Source organism: Cyprinodon tularosa, unplaced genomic scaffold (genome assembly GCF_016077235.1).
Source record: "Cyprinodon tularosa strain WSP-4 unplaced genomic scaffold, ASM1607723v1 ctg572, whole genome shotgun sequence".
In the NCBI taxonomy this organism is placed as follows: Eukaryota; Metazoa; Chordata; class Actinopteri; order Cyprinodontiformes; family Cyprinodontidae; genus Cyprinodon; species Cyprinodon tularosa.
In genome coordinates, this window is record NW_024039310.1 from 250807 (window position 1) to 274089 (window position 23283).

General features: G+C 40.3%; 1 protein-coding gene across 1 annotated transcript in view; it reads right to left on the reverse strand.

Annotated features, from left to right (window-relative positions):
• Positions 1–23283, reverse strand: part of tnfrsf21 (tumor necrosis factor receptor superfamily, member 21) — a 57865-nt gene that overhangs the window by 16235 nt on the left and 18347 nt on the right. The window contains exon 3 of the mRNA XM_038306122.1: positions 16143–16706. Within this exon, the coding sequence (XP_038162050.1) occupies positions 16143–16706 (564 nt within the window). The remainder of the gene's footprint in view (positions 1–16142; positions 16707–23283) is intronic.

Sequence of the window (23283 nt, forward strand, 5' to 3'; positions counted from 1 at the left end):
TGGGTGTAGTCGTGGACTCACCCAGATTTGTCTCCTACCCTCGCCAGAGCTAAACCCTTCAGAGGCTCATAAAGACAGTAACAAAGCCAGCCTTTCTATCACCTAAAGGAAAATCTCCAGGACTAAAGAGCTAATGTCTCAGCAGGACCCTGAAAAACGAATCCAGGTATTTATCTTTCTTAGAACTGATCACTGCAGCATTGTCTTCACAGGTCTTAATAAAAATTAAATGGTCCTGCTGCAGCTAATCTAGAAAGCTGCTGCCTGCATCCTCACTAAAACTAAAAAAGTGGAGCACATCAACCCAGTTCTAAAGTCCTTCCAATGGCTCCATGTACTGTATGTCAGGAAATAGACTTTAAAATGCTTCTTTTAGTCCATAAATCACTGAATGGCTTAAGCTCCAAAACAGAAGGAGAAAATTTTGACTAAGACACTGTAGATAGAGAGGATTGATCATTAATCCATCCCAGGTAACAAATGAGAATGATTTTGGTTAATTCTACAGGAAACATCTCACTTATAATTCCTTTAAGATCAGAAAACCCAACACAAGGAGAACCAAGACCCTCCAACAGCAGAAACCTGAGTTGGTGGCAGTCCATTAGGTCAAAGGCTGTATGAGGATCAAAAAAACCTTTTCATCCGTCAGTTGTTTGCATTCTAAGTTTATAGAGAAGCAGGTAAATGATTTTCTTTAGTACTGACGTTCAGGAAGGTCTTATTTAAAACGTATGCATGTATGTATAATGTGCAATGTATACAGGAGGGACAGGGTTGTATATATCAGTTATTTAAAGCGCCTGCAGGATTCCTCAGTTTTCATGCAATCAACTAGCAATACTAACAGTGGGAGCTTCAAGATACAGACTTAAATCTGACAATCTACATTGCTATAGGGGAGGTTAAAATTATTTAAAAAGGGATTAGAGAAAGCTTTTCACAAACATATAAAGTTAAATAAAGTTAGGCTGTTGTTGGACATAAGTTCTGGACTAGTTATGAATGCGCCATATATGCGCCCAAAATTGAAAAAAATACATAGAAAGTTTCAGCCTATGCCAGCGTTGTAGAAGATTCTGGGACGTTGGGTATACGTTGTTTAATTTGGCAAGGTGTGACAGGGCCCTAAAGTAAGCATAACTCTGGAGTGATATTCCACGTTCAACTCCCAGTAGGGACCATTAACTGCATGGCTTCACTTTCTCTGCCTTTGTTGCTGTTTGGTAACTTTGAAAGAGAAGCCATTCCCTGTTCCCTCCCTTTCTGGTCTACACTTTCTCACCAACTGTTATCCAGGTGCTAGAAACAAATTCTGACTTATCTGTTTGGGGGGAAACACAGAAGCTACTTCTCTCTTATCTGACACCAGTATGCTGATTAGTTACTTTTTGTTGGCTATTATTCAAGGTTAGAATGCGTCAATGAATTTTATTAAATAGTCGTCTTTCCAGGTAGAAGTTGCAACTAAAAGTAGAGTCATGTTTGATAATTAACTGTGCATGCTTGACGGATTTAATGAAACCTTATAAAGTCTCAGCTTTAGTTTAGCCAACAAGGGTAAGATCAGGTTGTGGTCAGAAGGGCGCTCAGATACCTGCACACCAGACTCAGTCATCTGTGTCCTTGTGGACCTTGCTTTGTGGACTGGCTGTTCAAACCGGACTGCACATCAGTCAAAGAGGAACAGGCCATCCCCACACTGTTGCCTTGAGAATTTTATAGAAGTTCTTAATGTAATGCAGGATAAATAAACTATCTACATACACCAAACGAACCAACACACACCTTAAGAGTGCAGTCGGATGAATCCTGTTTCCCTGGCAACCACCAAACATGAAGCTGACCAGTAGACTCAGACAGCATGAGTCATCAACCCAGCTTCTCCACCTTAATAAACTGCATGCCTTACACCAATGCTTTTTGTTGCATTTGATGATGTAAGTTCTGGATGCAACCTCTAGCCCCTAAGAAAGAAGAACTGTTGTTTATTCTACTGGCTGCAAATGCTGTGCAAAGGCATTGATACAAAGCACATGCAAAAGAAAAGTGCTGCAAATGAGAAATGCTGGAAATAACAGGAAATACATCGATACAAACAAGAAAAGATGCTGCAAACACAAAAACCTGCTACATGCAAACACTTGGGGGAAGGAGGAGGTGATAGGAAAATGGACAAAGGTTAGCACCACCCTCCTTGGTCATCTTATGTAAAACATTACCTATTGTCAGTCATATGCAATATTCAATATGCAATATATTTTTTAACTTATTTGTAGTGTAGGCCATTTTTGGCCCCGATACCAATACCCTATACCTGGCTGTGCAGTATTGGCCAATACCGATACCGATAGCATCACTTTGAAATTGGTGTGTGTGTAAATATGAAGAACTGCATTCTACTTGGATGTAAAATAATTGCCATCATGGCTTTGTCAAGCTGCTGCCTACCTTTGTGAAGCAGGAAAAAGACTAAAACAAAGTGAATCCAGTAGAACTTTTATTGCCTACGTGGAATGGGTGACAATAGTTGAATAAACTTTTGGGTCTTAAAATTGTATCAATGCCCTATTTGTCGGTACTCGCCGATACCATTACCACCACTTTAGTGCTGGATGGGGGCCCTGCCCTATACTGGTATCGGTGCAATATTACCTATTTATAAGGTCAGTACATTTCTGCAGTGCAAGTACTATATACAATCTTTTAATATTGTCTGTCATATATTTTATCTTTAATGACATCTTGCTTTAACTCTTTGTATTCTATATAAGCTACTGGAACCAGAATTTCCCTGAAGAAGTAATCCCAAGGGATAAAAATAGTTGAGTCTAAGTCTAACACTCAAAGTGCACTAAATACATGTAAAGTAAATGCAATATCAATATGGGGATCAGTTTTAATATCCAAGAAAATTCTAGATGGGGTATTGGTGAAAATGTTTTCAGTCTGAAAAGGTAACTTGTCTTTATTCCCTCCAAATGTCCTCTGTACGGTTTATGTTTTAGCAACAGATCCGATCCACAGACGTTGATCTGTTGTAATGTCTATGGTCTGATCCCATATTTGTTGATGCAGAGCTAGTTTGCAGCTGTTTCAGCTACTTGCAGGGCTTTCCCATGCCTTTTTTTTTTTTGCTTAGCAAAATTTACCAGTCCACTTTCAGTTTGCACAATTTCTCCTTTGCAGCATTTTACCTTTGCATGCATCTTATATGTTAGTCTAACTTCAATTTTAAATTAGCTAAAAATACATAGAAATGCATGACATTTGCATCAAACGACTCAATAAAAAACATTTCATCCAGAAAGGCTTTACACGGCAGAGCGTTCCTTTCAGTTTCAATAAGCATCAAGTTGATCCCTGATTACTCTCTGCAGCCGCAAACATGCTAAGTGCATAAATCCAGGATGAGTCTCCATCCCATACTGGAGAAGAGAGATTAGGCCGAAGTAAGCTTGTAGTAGTGACTCATGGTGTGACACATATACAGTAGGAGCATGACTTCAAGCACACAACAGGCAAAAAGGAAGTCTAAAGAGAAACCTGTTACAGAGAAAACCCAAACATATATTTCACATATTTCTTCAGTTAAAATTTAAACTAGACTTCAACACGAGACTCAATATCAAAGCATCAAAGCCTTAATTGACCTAATTTCTCTTCATGTTTTGGGTTTAAAAAATAAAGTAGACAGGACAACACACACACCAATGCAGCTCCAGATGATACTCGCATATTTCATCGGGTCAAAGGAGCTCGCGTGCTGCCCGACTGGGCCGAGAGCCTGTCGAGTCATATCTGCCTCACCGGCCCCAACAGACTGCGGCAAAAAAGAAATCCCCCTGCTCTGCATACTTCAGTGCAACTGCAAGCTGGACTCACTTAAATGACCTATATAAGTGTTGTGGTGATTCAGTGTGTCAGATGCTGATGCATTAGTGAAATAAGGGAGTTTACTTGAGGGTAATGTTTGTGTTTGCTGTCATTTAAAGTGTTCCCTACATGGGACAACCTGAGCAATCCTGCTAAAGCAGGCGTGATTTTATTTTTTAAGTAAAAAGAACCCTATTACATTCATTGCACTGAATAACACATGGATCTGAAGACCAATGCTTGACTCATCGGGTGCAAAAGATGTTACTCATCCCACTTGTTTGGCCTTTCTTTTGATAATAATCTATTTAATCATTTTAAATTCCTTTGCCCAATAAAAAGAAGTTTATCCTCATAATTTTTTCTTCTTTTTCACATAAACAGTAGGGCTGCACCAATAGATTATTTGAGTGATCAATTCATCTATTGATTCTTTTTTCAGTTAATTAATGAATCTTTACTTCTAGTAACTTATTGTTTCTAAATAATCCCATATTTGTAATATATTTTTAATATAATTTTAAATGAAATGCAAACAAAAAACTATAAAACAATCTTGGCACATAAATAAATACAACAGCAATTTTATCTTTAATCATAAAAATGTGGAGATTTTATATGTATAGCCTATATTTATTAGCCTCGTGAGACCATCCTGATCTCGCAAGCTTTCAAGGTTTCACTCGCTAATCAGTCTGGAGACTCTCCGTTGAAGAAAATTTGGAGCAGTTCACCAAACGAACGTCCAATCAGCGTTGGCTTTGAGGCGGGTTGAGGTGTGACGCAACGAGAAGCGCAACAGTTCAGTCTAAAGAACACGGCGGCTTCAGCCGATGAAACTAGCGTTAACGTGGCTATTGAGCAAGTTTTATCGGAATTACAGAGTATTTCTTCACTGAAAGAAGAGCAAAACACTGCTCTGGAGGCTTTTCTCAGAGGAAAAGATGTTTTTGCTCTTCTCCCGACTGGTTTCGGCAAGAGTAGCCTGGCTGTTAGTACGTCATATGCTTCGTTGATCTGATTGGTTTATTTGGCCCGTCTATCACCAACATAGGCCAATCAGCTAACCAGTATTTTTGCCCCTTCCCAAAATTACTTCAACCGAAGGTTTCCAGATGGATATGCGGAGCAAATCCATCTGGCGGAGTCAGGTTATATATTTATAGTTTTGTTACTGCAGGTAGGTTTTTCTTTCAGAATATTTTAGAGTCGTACAATTATTCTAGTCAACAATTCCATTAAATGACCAAATTAGCTTACAATTGCTTCAATAGTTGATTGATGACAATAAATCTGATTAATCCTTTAAGCATTAATGAACAGAAAATTATGTTTTAGCTTATTGTGATACAACAAAATAGCTTAAGCATAATGAGGCAAAGAGGTCTGGAAAAAAAGAGAACTGTAAGGGAATTATATTCACTGACTATATATGCATTTTTCTACACAAGCAGTTGGGCTTGTCTGAATTAAAGACTAAATCTAAGTTGTTGTCTTTAAAAGTGCTCATATCTTTTAAACTATTGTATTTCCCTTTTTTGTCATCATACAACAAAACATACGTCTTTTCAATCAGGTTTATATTTCATAGACAAACTAGTGGCTGAATGTACACAGTGTTGTTCAGGGGCGAATTTACAATTAGGCAAAAATAGGCAGTTTCCTAGGGCCCCAAGTTCCTGGGGGCCCCATAAAACTTAGTTTACACGTATAGTTAATACAGCTTTTACTTATTTGTGCGCATTAATTATGTATTTGAGAAACACCCTTTCGTAAAAATGCCATCATAACGCTTATAATATTAAGTGTGTCACAGAGCCCCTCCTACTGTGTCCACCATATTGGATCAGTCCGTTTCCTGGCATGTGCAGAGAGGTCTAAACAGACAGCAGCAAATCATTTGAAAACAAATGGCTATATTCAGTGAATTTTCAAACCCCTCTGGAGCTTTTACTTAACAAAAGCTCCTAGCGCCAAATCTAGCGACTTTTTTCTGTTTTTGGAGACTTTGGTGACAACATATAAAAGCAGCGAACTCTCCTGAGCAAGCTGCAGCTGCAGCAGAGAGAGAACCTTTAAACTTTGAATCCAGATTGCAAATCCAGATTTTTTAATTCAAAAATTAAATTTTTGAACTGAAAAAGCTTACTGAATGGGAAGCGAAACGTCTTCAAACTTGGAAACCAAATCCAGTGGATTGTTTTTTAACTTATTTGGAATGATTATGACTATCCTAGCTCCTGTGAGCTTGTAGGCTCGCAGCAGTAAGAGCTTCTAATGAAAGATTGGGCTTCTTCAGCTCTGTATTTCAGCTCTGCAGGAGTTTAGCCCAGTCTCTTCATCGGTTCGACGGCTTTAATCTTTAATGCAGCAAATAAATGTCAAAATGTTTTAATTTGTTTTCCCGTCATGCCTGCTGCGTACATGTACTGTAAAATCCACAGAAAAGCTGAACCTTCATGTATGCCGCACGGTTCAAAGCGTAGGAAAAAAGTAGCAGCTTATAGAAAGTACGGTATGTTAACAGTTTTAGGACAAATGTTTGCTAAAAACCTTTATTTTACAGTAACATATGCCTTTTGCCGTTTTTCATAAAGGCCCTTGCTAATCATATGTCACATAATGTAGCCCTAGAAATTTAGTCTGAATATCTAGTAACTATTTCTCTACTTTAAAGGTTTAAACTGTAAAAAAAACAAAAAAAAAACACTTTGAACCATTAAGACAAAAGCTGACCTCATGCCGTCTCACACAGTGTGATGCTTACCTCTAACTGATTTATAGTTGCAGTGACTGTGATTTGACCTTATCCCCACTAATAACTTGCAATTAGTACTGCTAAGTTGAAGGTCTTCCGTTCAGACTCCATCCGCAGTGTTGTTAGTTTCCTACCAACATCCTTCCCACATAGATTCATTAACAAGGTCACATTTAGGGCTCTTTTAGTTTCAATGTGGCCTCATTAAGAGTTTCTATCAGATTTTTCCTTTGAAACTTTAAGTGCTTGAAGTTTTAAAACACATCTTACCTTAAAAAAAACTACAGTTCTAAATGAAACCAAGATAAAACCTGTGGACCCAACATGTTGTCTCAGCTCGGTACCCTGTAATTATGTGCAGAATGATTTGAAGCATGGTGTATGCATCAGCATCTTAACAAATACCATTCTGCTGAATTACTCATGTTACATAGTCCTTTCCCCTAATTCGGGAAACTACAAAGTTAAATTGATGAAATGTGTGGGCAGCTGCGTGGGACCACAGCAGGGGCTGCGAAACTCCGACCAAGCAACAACCCCCTTAAATTCTGCTCTTCACAATCAGTCCCAGGCTACCCCAGCCCACCCTGATACTGCACGGAGCCGTAGAGTCAAACACATGGCTCCCCGCTGGCTTTGGATGTGGAACTTGGCATTATTAAAGGTGTGGATGTTTAACGAGGAAGGATGGTGGGCAGATACAATGTTGTTTTCCTTCACGTTTTCCTTGGTATCTTTCTTTGAAACTGTACGCTGTAAATATATACCCAAAGCCTGACCTCAACCTGCTTCCACCTGATCTACTTTGGTGGGTATGATGGTGTTTTTTTATGCTGATTTGTTTTCTTCCTTTTATCTTCTTTGTTGCTTTACACAACTTTAACATTACCTGATATGTACAGCACTTTGTGGCAGCTGTAGTTGCTTTAAAGGGATTTGTAGTAAAGCTGAATTGAGTTGATGATTAAAAAAAGTGATTATTGCTGGATGTCCCTTCTGTTTTAGGATTACTTTGTAACATTGGTATGATTTGGCAAACTTAGTGATGTGTACTGGATGATAAAAAAAAACTACTAAAACATTTAAATGGTGACCTGATAAAAAAGGAGAGTGAAACAGAGGGTCTGATCTTTACAGATTCCAAAAAAAGAGTGCTATTATTTTACAGGCATGTTAAGGGTGATCCAGAAAGATTGCTCTGCAAAACAAGATAGGCTTATAACAATGTGTTATTACATAGCTGTGCTTTCTGTAGAGTCTGTTAAAAACATTGGGGAGGGAAAAAAAACATCCCCTCTTTTCACAAGTTAGTGATTTGCACGTTCAGGTGCCCACGCCCTCTGAAATATTCCTTTATAAGCTCTATGATAGATGGTTTTTGGTGACTGTTAACATTCTGTTTTTGTCATTATCTTGGTGCTGATGACTGCCTTGATTGTTCTCTTCATCCACCTGTCTAGATGAATCAATCAGAAACTGGGGTTTCATCCTTTCCGTTAAAGAAAATTTGAAGAAGTTCACCAAAAGAACGTCCAATCAGCGTTGGCTTTGAGGCAGGTTGAGGTGTGACGCAACGAGAAGCGCGACGGTTCAGCCTAAAGAACATGGCGGCTTCAGTCGATAAAACTAGCGTTAGCGTGGCTATCGAGCAAGTTTTATCAGAATTACAGAGTATTTCTTCACTGAAAGAAGAGCAAAACACTGCCTGGCTTGTGGTTGTGTTTTCGTCGTCGCTCTGTTAGTACGTCATATGCTTCGTTGATCTGATTGGTTTATTTGGCCCGTCTGTCACCAACATAGGCCAATCAGCTAACCAGTATTTTCGCCCCTTCCCAAAATGACTTCACAGAAGGTTTCCGGAGCAAATCCATCTGGTGGAGTCAGGTTAGTTTCATCCACCTGAAACCCCGGTTTCTGATCATCGTTCATCTGTGTCACCTGCTCTAGTCTCTATTTAACCTGCTTGCTCCCTGTCATCAGTGCCAGATTATTTGAGCCTTTGGTGAGAGTTCTCTAGCGTACCTGCTTGCTTCTTATTGCCTGATCCTCACCCATTCTGCCTTTGGAACTCTGAGCCTTGCCTGTTCCCGTTCTGATATGTTTGCCTGAACTGTCCTCGGATTCTTGCCGGATTCTGCCTGTTTCCCAAATCTGGAACTGATTCCTGACACCGTCCTGGATTTTCCTTCAGTACCTCTTACGGACCACTGATCACCCATGTCTGAATCCTAAGCACGCCTTCAACACCAGCTTAGGCTTCGCCCTATGGATTATCCTGCCTTCCTTCATCAGCTTGGATCTGATCTCCTGCCAATTCTACAGTCTTCAAGGCTTCAGCTTCTGGAAGTCTCTGGGCAGCGTTCGCCACATCGCATTGGAAGCTGTCCAGGTGGAATCCACCTCTTCCTCTGGGCACGGATTTTAAGACCTGGTTAGTGATTCACACGTTCATCCTCCGACAGATTATTGTAGTCACTAACTTCTGCTTCCCCACTGCAGAGGTTCCTGCTTTAGAGGCCTAGCCTACCCACTGTCAATCCGTTGTTTTTAAATAAACTCTTTATTGAGAAATTCAACACTCTGTCTGACTTGAATACTAAGCCTTGACAATTTGGGGGGGGGGGGTTGATTGCATAAAGAATTGCTTATTCCCGCATTAATGTGTGTTGGCCTGTGACGATGTTTTTGGTGCTTTTCAGAATACGATCTGCATATTGATTAAGGCACACATGCACAAAAAAAATTAATTAATACAAGTAACACGCACAGCCTGCTGAAAATGCTTAAGCAATGTACGAACAAGTCAGTATGGAGGATATGTAGTAAACATGTCCCAGTAAACGTAGCTACATTATTCCAGATGTAATGTTGCAAAGGCACGCACCCAGATTCCTGAAAGGAACACATCCTTCGACATTAACTAAAAGTCTGACTCGGTAAAAACGTGACTTTATAACTGAGCACACTTTTTTTGTCAAATTTAAACTCTTCATCAAAGGTTACACCAAGGTTCTTAACAGTGGAAAAAAAGTTAAATAACGACCAACAAGATCAGGGAGATCATAAGTGTGGCTAAAATAATTGATTTCAGTTTTGTTATCAGTAAAATGTAAAGGTCATTCAGGATTCAACTTGAAAAAAAAAAGTCAAATTTAGACCCAATTTATTGTGTTGTCTTAGTGACAGGATTACCTGGATATCATCTGCATAGCGACAAACAGCCATGTGTCGTATTAAGCTAAATATTTGCTGTGGTGTTCCTCTTAAACAGGTTTTGATTTGCTTTTGTTCTTTTTAAGTTCTGAGAATTTCAAATTAGACCATAAAGAAAACACTCTCAGTTTACTATTTGTTATTATTCGCCTAATTGGCACCAACAAGATTGTCAGGGCTGTTACAATTCCACTAACTCGTTAAAAAAAAAAACATTTTTTTTTTTATGTGAAATATATGTCAAACTGTACGTTTATGAAACCATTATTAATTTCAAAATATGACATGATGCTATTATTTTTTAATTAATCCTCATCCAAACGGATTCTGTATTGGATCGCTATATTTGCTGTTAAATCACAGTTTCTGTGAGGCAGGAGGATTTGCCCAAGATAAGAGTTGATAAATGTTGTTTTTCTATTAAGGTAGAAAAAAAAGGACCTCTAACTCAATAGGAAGCTGAGGTCCTTTGGAGTGAACAGGCCTTCTATGACTCTGTGGTGGCATCAGGCCTCCTCTACGCTGTCGTCTGCTGGCAGCGCAGAGCGGGACAAAGGAAACTGATCAAACTGGTGAGAAAAGCCACTTCTGTCCTGGGCTGCACTCTGTGGAGGAAGTTGCTGAGAGGATGGTGCTGTCCAGCTCACATCCATCATGGACAACACCTTTCACCCTCTGCACCAGACTGTAGAGGAGCTGAGCAGCTCCTTTAGTAAAATACTTTTATACTCTGTAAAAAGAAACACTACCATAGGTCATCCATCCCTGCTGCAATCAGACTCTACAGTGCGACACTACGACGGCAATAACTTGTGCAATCTCTATGTATAATTACTATTTGATACCCTGTGCAATAACTATATATATATATATAAATATGTATCTATAAAAATACTCATGTAAACACTCTGTGCAATAACACTGTATAATGATCCTGCTATAAAAAAAATAAAAAAGACCTGTCATATATGGACTCACTGAGTATATGTATATATCCCATGCACCTTTTTCTTCCTTTGGCACCTTCTTCTTCTCCTTTGACTATTTGAGCTGATGGAATGAGTAAATCTCTCCACTGTGAGATCAATAAAGTCAATGAATCAATCAATTAATCCATCAATCAATCAATTAAAGACATCCAAAAAGTAAATAAAATATATTCTGGTAAAAAAAAAAAAGAGTAATTGTAGGTTATAGATTAATTCACATAAGGGAAAATCTTTTTTGAAAGAGAAAATGAGAATTTTTGCGATTTTGTGTGTGACAGCTTCACCATCATCACAGTAACACAAACCTGGCCTGTGGACCCGGAAAGCCTTGTTCAGCGTTGCGGTGGAAGAGTAGCACTTTTTACCATTTCCTGACCAAATGCCAAGTGGCGCATGTGTGTGATCCATGCTTTAACGTTTCCCTTTCTTTTCCCCTTTATTGCCCGGCTGCTTTAACTGCTCTAGTAAAGGTGGATTACAACTTTCAAGAGGAGCCAGCCACGCACCTTGGAAGGATTAAGAAGCAGTTTCGTTTTATGTTCCAGAGAGTAAAACGCAGTGTAAACTAGCTGTTTGAGTTGCACATGCATACATATAGCTCCACATAAGTGCCTACATATGGGCATCTCATTACTCATGGCAGCAGGAGAACACACATGAATGCAAAACAAAAAGGTGGAAATAAAAAAAAGAAATCCTTCATCACTTTTTGAATGTGCACTGTGGAAGGTTTAAAATTAAACATTTTATTTCTTTTCCATACATGCCTTTACAATTGCCTGACATGTAAACTAAGTTTTCCTCTATTTACCAAAGTTCCTTCTTTAGGCTCTATCAGTCAGTTAATGAGTATGACTCTCTGTGTGGCTCTTGTCCACTGGGCTACTCTGGTAAATAGTTGGATTTATTGATCTCACACTAGAGAAATTCCCTTCTGTATCTTAACCCATCCCTTTGTGGAGTAGTGGGCTGCCACTGTGGGGTGCCTGAGGCACAATCAGGGGTGATGGATCCTGCTCAGAGACCCAGGGTGCAGGCTGTGGGGATCGAACCAGATACTTGCAACCTTCTCAAAACACAAACGTACTGCTCTAACCACTAGGCCAACACTCCCCCTAAAGCTCAGTTAAGTCTCCTCTGCCATCAATGCATTAGCGACAAAAAACATCCCAACCCGAGAAACTCCACACAAGAGTAAAAAAATAAAACCTGTTTCCAGTGTGATACAAAATGGCTATATTTGGAGTCTAATAGATGGAATAGGATGGAAGTAAATAGTCAGTTTTAAATTAAGCTAAGATATTTATCATCTTTATCATCTGACAAACCCTTCAAGCTTGTCAGATGATAAAGTAAAAAAAATAGTACTTTTGCAGCTTGATGTAGTCAATCAATCAGAGAAGCTGTATCAGCTTTATCACCATTTCCATTTTCCATTTTTCTGTATCACCGTTTCCAGCATAGTAAGTAAGTATATATATATACATACATATATATTAGGGATGGGACGATTTATGAAAACCGTCCGAACCGTTCGGTTCGACTGTCTCGGTTCAATTCGCGTGTGTTTCGTTCGGTTCATGCGCTGCTCCTTTTTCTCATAGGCGAAGCGTTTACACTCCAGAGCAGAAGGTGGCGGTACTGCGACCAAAGCCAACCGCCAGTAGTAAAGAAGAAGAAGAAGCGAAGCAGCGTAGCCGGGTGTAGCAGGGAAAAAAATCAGTTGTTGTGGAGAATTGTGTGGGTATGGCGAGTGGGAAAGAACAGGAGTTGGAAGACGTGCCAGCAGCACTTTATAGGTCTGCTGTATGGGAGCGCTTTGCATTTAGAGTGACCTACGATGACGGCGGAAAGAAAGTTGTGGATAAAAGTGCAACAGTGTGCAAGCATTGTGCATTACGTTTTGTTTATGCTAACAGCAACATGTCCTGCTAACCCCGAAATCCCTCATACTCCGCCAGCAACCCCCGCTCTGTCCCGCTGCGCTCCAGACCGGCTGCTCAAAGCAAAGCCTACAGCCCCCACTGTGGCTCCCCTCTGAGTCCCTTGGAGATGGTAGAGAGCATGCGCGAGATGACTAAATTCAAAGCAGCAAAACATACGGAAATGATCCAGGGTTTCCGTGGATCATTTAAAATAATTACAATCCATTATTTTTTGGGGGATTTTTTCATTAATTTCATAGATTTTTATGGGATTTCGGTGTAACAATCAACATATATCGAACCGAACCGAACCGAAAACCGTGACCATGAAACCGTGAATCGAACCGAACCGTAGATTTTGTGAACCGTTCCACCCCTAATATATATATATATATCAAAACCTCTACCTCATCCACTGCCTAAACGCTCCTCATGTTTGGGGGTCACTGGCCCGATTGCCCAAACAACCATGGGCACCACTGATGCCTTGACCTTTGGGTGATTTAACTCCCCTAGTAAAGGTGGATTACCCGGACCGTCTGCGTGCCAAGTCGGGTGACCTTGTCATGTGAGATAACATGACAAGTCACCTGACTTGCACACCAACAGTATGGGTTCAAATACCCGTTGGGGAACAGTGACAAACTGCCAGTGTGGATCCTTAGGCTAGGCCTTTTATGCTAATGCCTACCTCATATAATGATAAGTGACAATAAAATTAATGACATGACGGCTCAGGCGTCGCGCGGCGAAACAATGTCTGCATCAGGCGTTGGGGAACCAGAACGCTCTGATGTAAAACGGGCTATTGGAACCAGAAGGAAATGGGCGATATATATTATACTGCATATTTATGTATACATAAATAAGGTTAAGACTCAGTTTAGATAAAAAGTAGTTTTTCATGTACAAAGAAAATAAGAGGGTTCTGATCACCGATTTCCTGGACAGCTTCAAACAGCAACACAAGGTACTGAATGCCTTTTTAAGGCTAAAACACATTCATAGTGAACACAGCATAAATTCAACATTTTGAACTTTTTTTTTTACCTAGGATGACATTAGTGCTCTAAAAAAAATGACTGAGGTCATTTTCCAGAGAGGTAAAACTTCTGCAAATATTCTGGAACTTGTGCTATGATCCTTTAACACTCAGCTTCGATTGAAAACATTTCATGTGGTCACTTTACGGCCTTCTTCATCTCTGGCAAATAAGTTTGTTTCAAACTTTAAACATCTTATCAGGCAGCTTTCAATAGTTTCAAAGCAACAGCAAGGAAAGTATAATTGGCCCACGACAATAGCACACAGATACAAACACTGCTGAATGGTTTTGCACATTCTCTTCATTTCCCTCACTCCATGTATCTCTTTGTTGTCCCGTTAGAGAAGCGATTGACCCAATAATGTGCCCCGCCAACGAACAACAATCCTGGTTCAGCTCAAACCTGATTATTCCAGTTCTCTCTGGGCTGTCCCTGAAGGAGCACAGAGAGAGAGGCGGGTGGCTCTGCTTCATCTCACCAATACACTTGGTAAGTTTCTGCATGGAAACCCAAGAGACTCAAACGAGAGGTGCCCATTGAGTGCTGTGTCATCTCTTTGTTTCAGGTGGAAATTGAGAGCTTGGAGGTGGAGAAAACATGTTCCACACCTGTTGACAGAATGTAACCCAGTTAAGACATGACATAAAGTGCATACATAGAAAAAGAATGGATGCCAGAAAAGTGTGCAGTAGAAAAACAGAAGAAAAACAAGGGCTTATGAGATTAAATGAGGAAAAAACTATAAAGGAAATAAGTCAAAATAGAACAGGGAAGACATTTTAAAGGAGAAGATAGAGACGAAAGAGATAAAAACAGAAAAGTAGGAGCATTCCAGGGTGAAATAGGAGAACTGAGATCTGAAAGTGAACTGGAGCATAGCCACTGATACAAGACAACAACAGAAGGGTAACAGTACAACGGGGTCAGGTCCTCATTTGTGTAACCACCACCCTGTACACCATGTGCTTAGGGGAACGATAGATTGGATTAGAAGCTAACAGCAGTTCATACACATCAACAGATGGTTGAACATCAGTAGATCCCACAGAACCATTCTATGATGCTGACGGCGAGTGTGTTATAATTCAATATTAATTCATGAAAGCTGACAATATGACGCAGTTTAAGGCATCAGTTGCGAGATTCCAAAAATAGAATGATCAATATGAAAGCTGGAGATAGGCACCAGCACCCCTCGCGACTGGGAAAAAATCGGTTTGGTGATATGACGTTATTTGCAGCTGTGCAATATCATAACTATCTTTCAGTTTCTAGTATCGATTAAAAAAAAAAAAACATTTTACCTAAAACAATTGGGGAAAATTGGCTACCTCTGCACCTTCACTCTGGCACATAGCGCTCTGGAGCACTTTTTGCTGTGCGGCGCAGCGCCATTTCTGTAGTTAAGGCAGTAACAGTGGAAGATGACTCAAACATCATGGATACCAAAATATATCTCTTAATGTATCTTCTGATGAACATGTACGGAACTTGCTTTTTTATCTATACAATTAATTTGATAGTTGGGAAAAATATCGCAAATAAAGTGATATTGCAATATTGTGATAATATCATATTGTGACCCAAGTATCGTGGTACGCATCGTATCGCAACAAACATGCCAATTCTCACCCCTATTTACGACCCCATCAGGGATGGATGGATGGATGGATGGATGGATGGATGGATGGATGGATGGATGGATGGATGGATGGATGGATGGATGGATGGATGGATGGATGGATGGATGGATGGATGGATGGATGGATGGATGGATGGATGGATGGATGGATGGATGGATGGATGGATGGATGGATGGATGGATGGTGAATACTAGTGTTGCACCAATGGAATTTTTTGGCCCTGATATCTGACTGTGCTGTATTGGCCGATACCGATACCATCTGTTTGAAATTGATGTGTGTGTGTGTGTGTATAAATGAAGAACTGCATACTATGTGGATGTAAAATAATTGCCATCATGGCTTTGTCAAGCTGCTGCCTACCTTTGTGAAGCAGGAAAAAGACTAATACAAAGTGAATCCAGTAAAACTTTTTATTGCCTACCTGGAATGGGTGACAATAGTTGAAACTTTTGGCTCTCAAAATGGTATCAGTATTTGTTGGTACTCGCCGATACCGATACCGCCATTTTAGTGCTGGATCGGGGCCCCGCCCGATACTGGTATTGGTGCAACACTAGTGAATATTTGTTCAACATAGCACTAAGATAAATCCATTTTAGGGGGTTAAATCTTGTGCCGAATATGTGACAGGCAATGTGGACCATAAAAGTTCTCATGTGGCAAAATCAGAGAATATGGTGTAACCTTACCCTGGCCATTCGAGTAGTAGTAGATCCACTTCTCTCTGGCCTGTGTTGGAGGCACAGACGGTTTCTTCTGAATTGCCTTCTCCATGATGCTACTTGGGTCCTGCATGGGGCCCTTCTTTAGCACCCGAGAGCTCCTTTTGACGCTACACATAACAATCACGACCAGCACCAGCAGTATCAGCAGGACTATCATCCAGGGGAGGTGTTCGTTGATGTCAAAGTGATCATGCATGGTTGGCCTTGGGGAACCTCTGCGATTGGGTCTGTAGTAGCCGGAGCCTGGATCCCCATTTCCAGCATTAGCCACATTGCTGATACCAGTTCCAACCCTGATTACTTCTGGGCCATCTGGACGCTCCATTCGTGGCTTATTTAACTCAGGTCTCGCAATAGGCTCGCCCAGCTCTTGCTTTGGATCAATAGTTTGTTTTCGAGCGGTGGACATGGAAGTCCATGAGGATTCCTGGTTTGGTGGGATGGAGCTGCCAAAATGGGCGACCATCAGCTCCTCTCCTCTGTTTGCCCCACCTATAGGTTCCCTCAGTTGAATGGCTGCTGATGGACCTGTGGTTGGATCGAGAAAAAGATACAGTGACAAGGTGAAAAAAATATAACCTAACAGGGAGAAGAGTACATTCCGGGAGCTGGATATCTGGCCTCTTACTGCTAAAAAAAAGTTTCCTAAAACTAACCCTTATCAATTGTTAAAAAGGGTGTTGGATGGAAGTTGGTACTGGTTATTAGGGTTTGTGAGGTCTTCTTCCAGTGAGTGAAATTAGTTTGACTTTCAAATCTTGCTTTTACAGTAAATGATGTTTGATATTAAAGGTATAGTGGAGGATGTTCTTTTTCGGGAGGAATCATCTCAAAAAGTGGTCCTTCTTATTGTCAATCATTCTGGTGATATGTTTACGTACGGCCGTCCTACATACTCGACCCGTTAGCTTTCTTTCTCTGCGCTTGCACACTTTCAGGTATATATCTGTGGTGAGCTACAGTTTCAGACAGTCATTCAAGCTCAACTTTCTCACCACGGTTCTTTGAGAATGGCAGAGGGCCGTAAGAGAAAAAGTGTCTACAAGTGTATGAGAAGGAACAAAAAAAAAAGCCTCAGAAGTGGTCGTGCACAAGGAGAAATGGGCTTGTGCATGCTCTTGCATGTGTTTAATAGGCGTTTCCTCTCAGGAGTGGGTACAGTGTTGTGCATGTGCATTTTTTTGGAAAGAAAATTAGAAAAGTTTCACTATTTTAATTTGCTGTTGTGAGACAGTTGAGAAAAATCTGATACTAAATTCATGAAGATGTGTTGCTCTACAGGCGAGACTAAGCTAGATTTATGAGTCTCTTCAATTGCAACCTCATAGCCTAAAACCTTATAAGGATCATGTTGCATCCCTTTCTGCCCTGAGAACCGCTTTAATTCTTGCTGACACAAAATTTTAAGATGTCCCAAACTTTGGTACACATGTGTGGTTTATATAATAATGTGATAACATCATACATGTGTTTTCTTTTTCAACCACGGACAAAAGCTGCAATACTGGTTTATGATGTTTACTGAGAAGGGAAAAGGGAAAAAAATATATTGTCATGTTTAGGGAGCCAGTTGGAGCTTGTTGACATGGTAAATTGTCATGGGAGAAGTAGCCATCAGAGGACTGGTATACAGTGGTTGTTATTTATGGATAAGATGGTTTAGATACAATGCCTGGGTAGGGGACTATGATGTACCAAATGCTCTTTTGAAAGTAGAACATTTTCCAAATCTATTACAGTCCGTGTTTTTTGTGATTATAAGTAATTTAGCCTCACAATTGTTTTTATTTGCGCAGAATAGCAGTCAGTGGTCTTCTGCCTCTGTAGTCTGTTTAATTCAAAGTCCTGCATATTGAGCCAATAAAGATTGTGTATAAAGCATATGTTCATTTTAGGAATTAATGTTGTAATTGCTGATAGCTATTTTTTATGGTAAACATGTTTTGTACACTTTTTGTACACAAGCGGGGAAAATTTTCAATTTAATGTCTTAAATAAATTTTTTTATTCATTCCAATCCCTGAACGCATTCCTTCAAAGGGATAGGATAATGTCTGTGTTGTTAAGCATTTGAACAGGTGAATCTGTCTAAAAAGAAAAAAAGCTAATACTATGCTGCTGACATTAGAGACTGCAAAATACAAGCATAACTCAATATAAATAGTAGAATATCAATTAATTAGGAATTCAGGGAGAAATGTAACACAACCGCTTAAGTAAAGTGTTTTTGCTTCAACCACAAAGATTTCTAATCACTGTGCTCTGCCCTGTCATCACACAGCAAATGTAGTCCAATGCTTAAGACCACTGTCAGCCTCTGTACCAGGAATCAATCGGCTGAAGGGCATCTAGAGTGCTTTGGTGTTGCATTCAACGTTAACAACAGCTGCCAAATTCTCCAGGCATGGAAAGAGAACTGCTCTGTCAATGTTTGTGCGTCACTCCCTCCCATTGATTATCAATGCTATCTCTGGCAACTCCCTGCTGCTTTCTGTACCTTTAATGCTGATGGGATCTGTGTTATATAATCCCTGAATTGTCATTTGGATGTGTAATAATCCTTTTTATTCTTTCATCGGCAGACTGTAAACCGTGGGTAATTATAATCCCCCAAAATGCCAAAGTTTTGCCAGTCAATGAAAACTCTATCTATCTATCTATCTCTATCTATCAGGGTGAAAGAGCAGACTTTAAAGAGAAAGAAGCATCATAATGCATCATGGCCTCATATAGATGTCAAGGGAAATGGCTTTTTGTTTGTCTTCCTCTTCTCTTTGCGAACTATGATGTCACATTTATTGGACCATTGCTTAGCTTTAGGTTTATGGATCCTGAAAAATTAAACTGAGCTCTATTAGTCCAAACCAAATGTACCGACTCGTACCTTATTTGTCTTTCAATTCAATTAAATTCAGTTTATTTCTATAGCTCTAATTCACAACACATGCATTTCAAGGCACTTTACAGTTCACCAGATCATACAGTCAAACTGATTCAAAGTTTTCTTCTAAGGAAAACCAGTTGATTGTATCGACTCATTGACTCAAAGGCAATCTCCTCACACTTAGCATACTTGTAACGACTGTGGGGAGGAAAAACTCCCTTTTAACAGGAAGAAACCTCCAGCAGAACCAGGCTCAGTGTGAGCGGCCATCTGCCGAGGCTGACTGGGGTTACAGGAGACAGAAGCAGAGATACAAAAAGCAGCTGTAAAAGGCGGCCCCATCCAGGAAACACACAGCCAGGCAGACGAGCTCTGAGCCAGCTCCCATGTCAGAGGATGAAGAGAGCACATCCAGCCAGAGAAACAGGACTACAATGAAAAACACCCAGATCTCGAACATCTATAAACAAAGATGTTGATGGCAGCAGCACAGCTGATATTACATACAGGTTTCATATGTATGAAATACATATGAAACCTGTTGTCGTGTAAGAATATCTCTTCAGGCATTAAGATGAAAATATCTTTATTAAAGAAATATCTATCAAGCTGTTGTTTTCTAATATGATTGATTTGTTATGCTGCATAATTACAGTCCTAGTTAAAGCTGCAACCATCATTAACATGAATATCATATTAATGGTTGGATTTTAATGGTTGTTCCAGGGTGGAGTAATGGTCAAACAACATATTCTATAACTTTCAAAACTAAGAACCAGAGAATTAAGCTGATTTGTTGTAGAGTTATTAAGAACAGCCCAAGGTCAAAAAAATACAAATACAAGCTTATATAATATACACTCACCGGCCACTTTATTAGGTACACCTGTCCAACTGCTCGTTAACACTTAATTTCTAAGCAGCCAATCACATGGCGGCAACTCGGTGCATTTAGGCATGTAGACATGGTCAAGACAATCTCCTGCAGTTCAAACCGAGCATCAGTATGGGGAAGAAAGGTGATTTGAGTGACTTTGAACGTGGCATGATTGTTGGTGCCAGAAGGGCTGGTCTGAGTATTTCAGAAACTGCTGATCTACTGGGATTTTCACGCACAACCATCTCTAGGGTTTACAGAGAATGGTCCGAAAAAGAAAAAACATCCAGTGAGCGGCAGTTCTGTGGGCGGAAATGCCTTGTTGATGCCAGAGGTCAGAGGAGAATGGCCAGACTGGTTCGAGCTGATAGAAGGGCAACAGTGACTCAAATAACCACCCGTTACAACCAAGGTGGGCAGAAAAGCATCTCTGAACGCACAGTACGTCGAACTTTGAGGCAGATGGGCTACAGCAGCAGAAGACCACACCGGGTGCCACTCCTTTCAGCTAAGAACAGGAAACTGAGGCTACAATTTGCACAAGCTCATCGAAATTGGACAATAGAAGATTGGAAAAACGTTGCCTGGTCTGATGAGTCTCGATTTCTGCTGCGACATTCGGATGGTAGGGTCAGAATTTGGCGTCTACAACATGAAAGCATGGATCCATCCTGCCTTGTATCAACGGTTCAGGCTGGTGGTGGTGGTGTCACGGTGTGGGGAATATTTTCTTGGCACTCTTTGGGCCCCTTGGTACCAATTGAGCATAGTTGCAACGCCACAGCCTACCTGAGTATTGTTGCTGACCATGTCCATCCCTTTATGACCACAATGTACCCAACTTCTGATGGCTACTTTCAGCAGGATAATGCGCCATGTCATAAAGCTGGAATCATCTCAGACTAGTTTCTTGAACATGACACTGAGTTCACTGTACTCAAATGGCCTCCACAGTCACCAGATCTCAATCCAATAGAGCATCTTTGGGATGTGGTGGAACGGGAGATTCGCATCATGGATGTGCAGCCGACAAATCTGCGGCAACTGTGTGATGCCATCATGTCAATATGGACCAAACTCCCTGAGGAATGCTTCCAGCACCTTGTTGAATCTATGCCACCAAGAATTGAGGCAGTTCTGAAGGCAAAAGGGGGTCCAACCCGTTACTAGCATGGGGTACCTAATAAAGTGGCCGGTGAGTGTAGTTGGTATTTAAATATGACAGTTTCCTGACACTGACCTGCATTATAATGATAGTCATTCATTTTCAACATGGTTTAGGTCAATGGCATTCCTTAAACATTGCTTTATCCAAATATTATTGTAAATTTTTTATCATTACCTTAGAATATGTTTATGTTCAGGATAGACTTCAGTTCAGCTGCATTAGTTTATCCTGGTCAGACGTCTTTTTTCCTACTAAGACTAATCTATGCGGATAGACTCTCTTTATCATTAATTAATACATCAATGCCACACTAGTGTTTTTCATGTGAATTTGAAACCATTTTTTCAAACATTGCAACAAGGTTTTGCATACTCATGAAGACAAACTTGCTGAAATGTTTGAGCCTGCTTTGATTTACACTTAGTGAGTAGATCAGTTTTGTGTCTGCTGTCATGTTTCCAGGTGGGAACGTGGAAGCAGGTTCAAAGCTTTGAAAGAATCTGGAGGTTTCCCTATACAGTATTTATAATCCTCCTCCTAAATGCTCCAAATAAACTTCATCATTTTAGATATTTCTGTTTCATCTGACCATTTCTCAAGATAACTTTTGCTTTGTCCACATGGACAACTGTTTCAAGCTGTTGATTTTGATGCAGAGGCACCACTTCTGTGATCTATGAACAAGCATACGGACCATCACAGTGGGGGCTATGATACTCTTGCACATTGGTGGTTTCTGATTCACCACCTTAACCAATGCTATTTCCCTCTAATGTTGGGTTTGTGTGAAAAGGTTAAAACTTGAATATAACTGATTATCTAAAAGAATAATGGTCCCAAGCATACGTCAACACTGGCTAACTTTAAGCTGAAACAACCCCAACCACAATCCCTTTGAAAAATGTGTTGACTATAATTAATTATCAGGTCTGGAAGTAAGTAAACTAACTATTTAAGATGAGCTCTACAGATTATGTTAGAAGCTGTGCTTAGATATCCATCCAGATTTACATCAGCAACATTCCCAGGGTTATAATTAATTTCTCTGGAACTTTCAAAATAATCTTTGTCCATATTTTAGTCAGGTGTATGTAAAATTCGAAGCAGAATTTTTATAGACCAAAGAGCTGATTATTCACCCTGGAAGGAGGTTTGAGGCATCAATGATAATCCAGTGTGAACATCTACTGAGAACAGTACCTGAAAAGCTTTAAAGGTCACTAGCCTCATTTCCCCTATGCTTTAGAAACCGTGCTGAGATCGGTCCGAGCCCAGTAACCGAGATAACTCCTTAGTAAAAATGGCACACACAACTGAACCGGGCCGCGTCAGACACAACCCAACTGAGCTAAACTGGTACTAGTTCATCAGTAGGGCTTGGTGCGGATCAGTTCTGGCTCAGTTGTCAGATAACAAAGATCACATGAGCAGACCGCATCATCTCCTTACAGTCAATCATGAAATTTCAGACATTCATATAAATCGTAGCTTCCCTGCCGTGCCACAAGATTTCCAGTTAAGATTCTGCTTAGCAGTGTGATGGACCTCAAGGACTGTCATTGTTTCCTGAGTCTGGAAGCCCTGATTAGACGATCGTTTGTCGTATTCACTTCCCAAAAGCCGACTCTGACAAGTAAATTCACCAAAGGCTGCCTTCTTAGCCTGACTCTCCGAAAAACAACGCAATATCACAATGATAACAAAACCGAACTTCCTGAATGGTACGGGCGCTGCCTTGTTGTTTTGCTTGTTTACTTCTAGAGAGCAGTGGTACCGTAGATCATCACTAGGAGGTGAGGAACTGTGCTAGCGTGGTGTGTAAACGGTCGTAAGGAACCAAGCTTGACACGGTTAACTGATCCAAAGCTTCACATGTTCTATCCAGAGCTTCTTTCAAGCCTATTTCTTGTTTGACGATTGGTTAGTGTCAGTGTCAATAACTGACCAAGGTAAGCATTATATAACGATTTCCTTGGTCAGTTACTGAGACTGACCAATGAAAGCGTTATATGCTTTGAAGCATTTAGTCAATAATTTGGGGTCATGACTTCCCCCTGGGGTCCAGGATCAACAACTATGGAGTCTTGAGAACCTTTGTAGAAATCAACCTTTTTAACCCTAACCCTAACCCTTTTTAATAAACGCATTAAAGAAGTTAAAAGATATAAAAGTATAA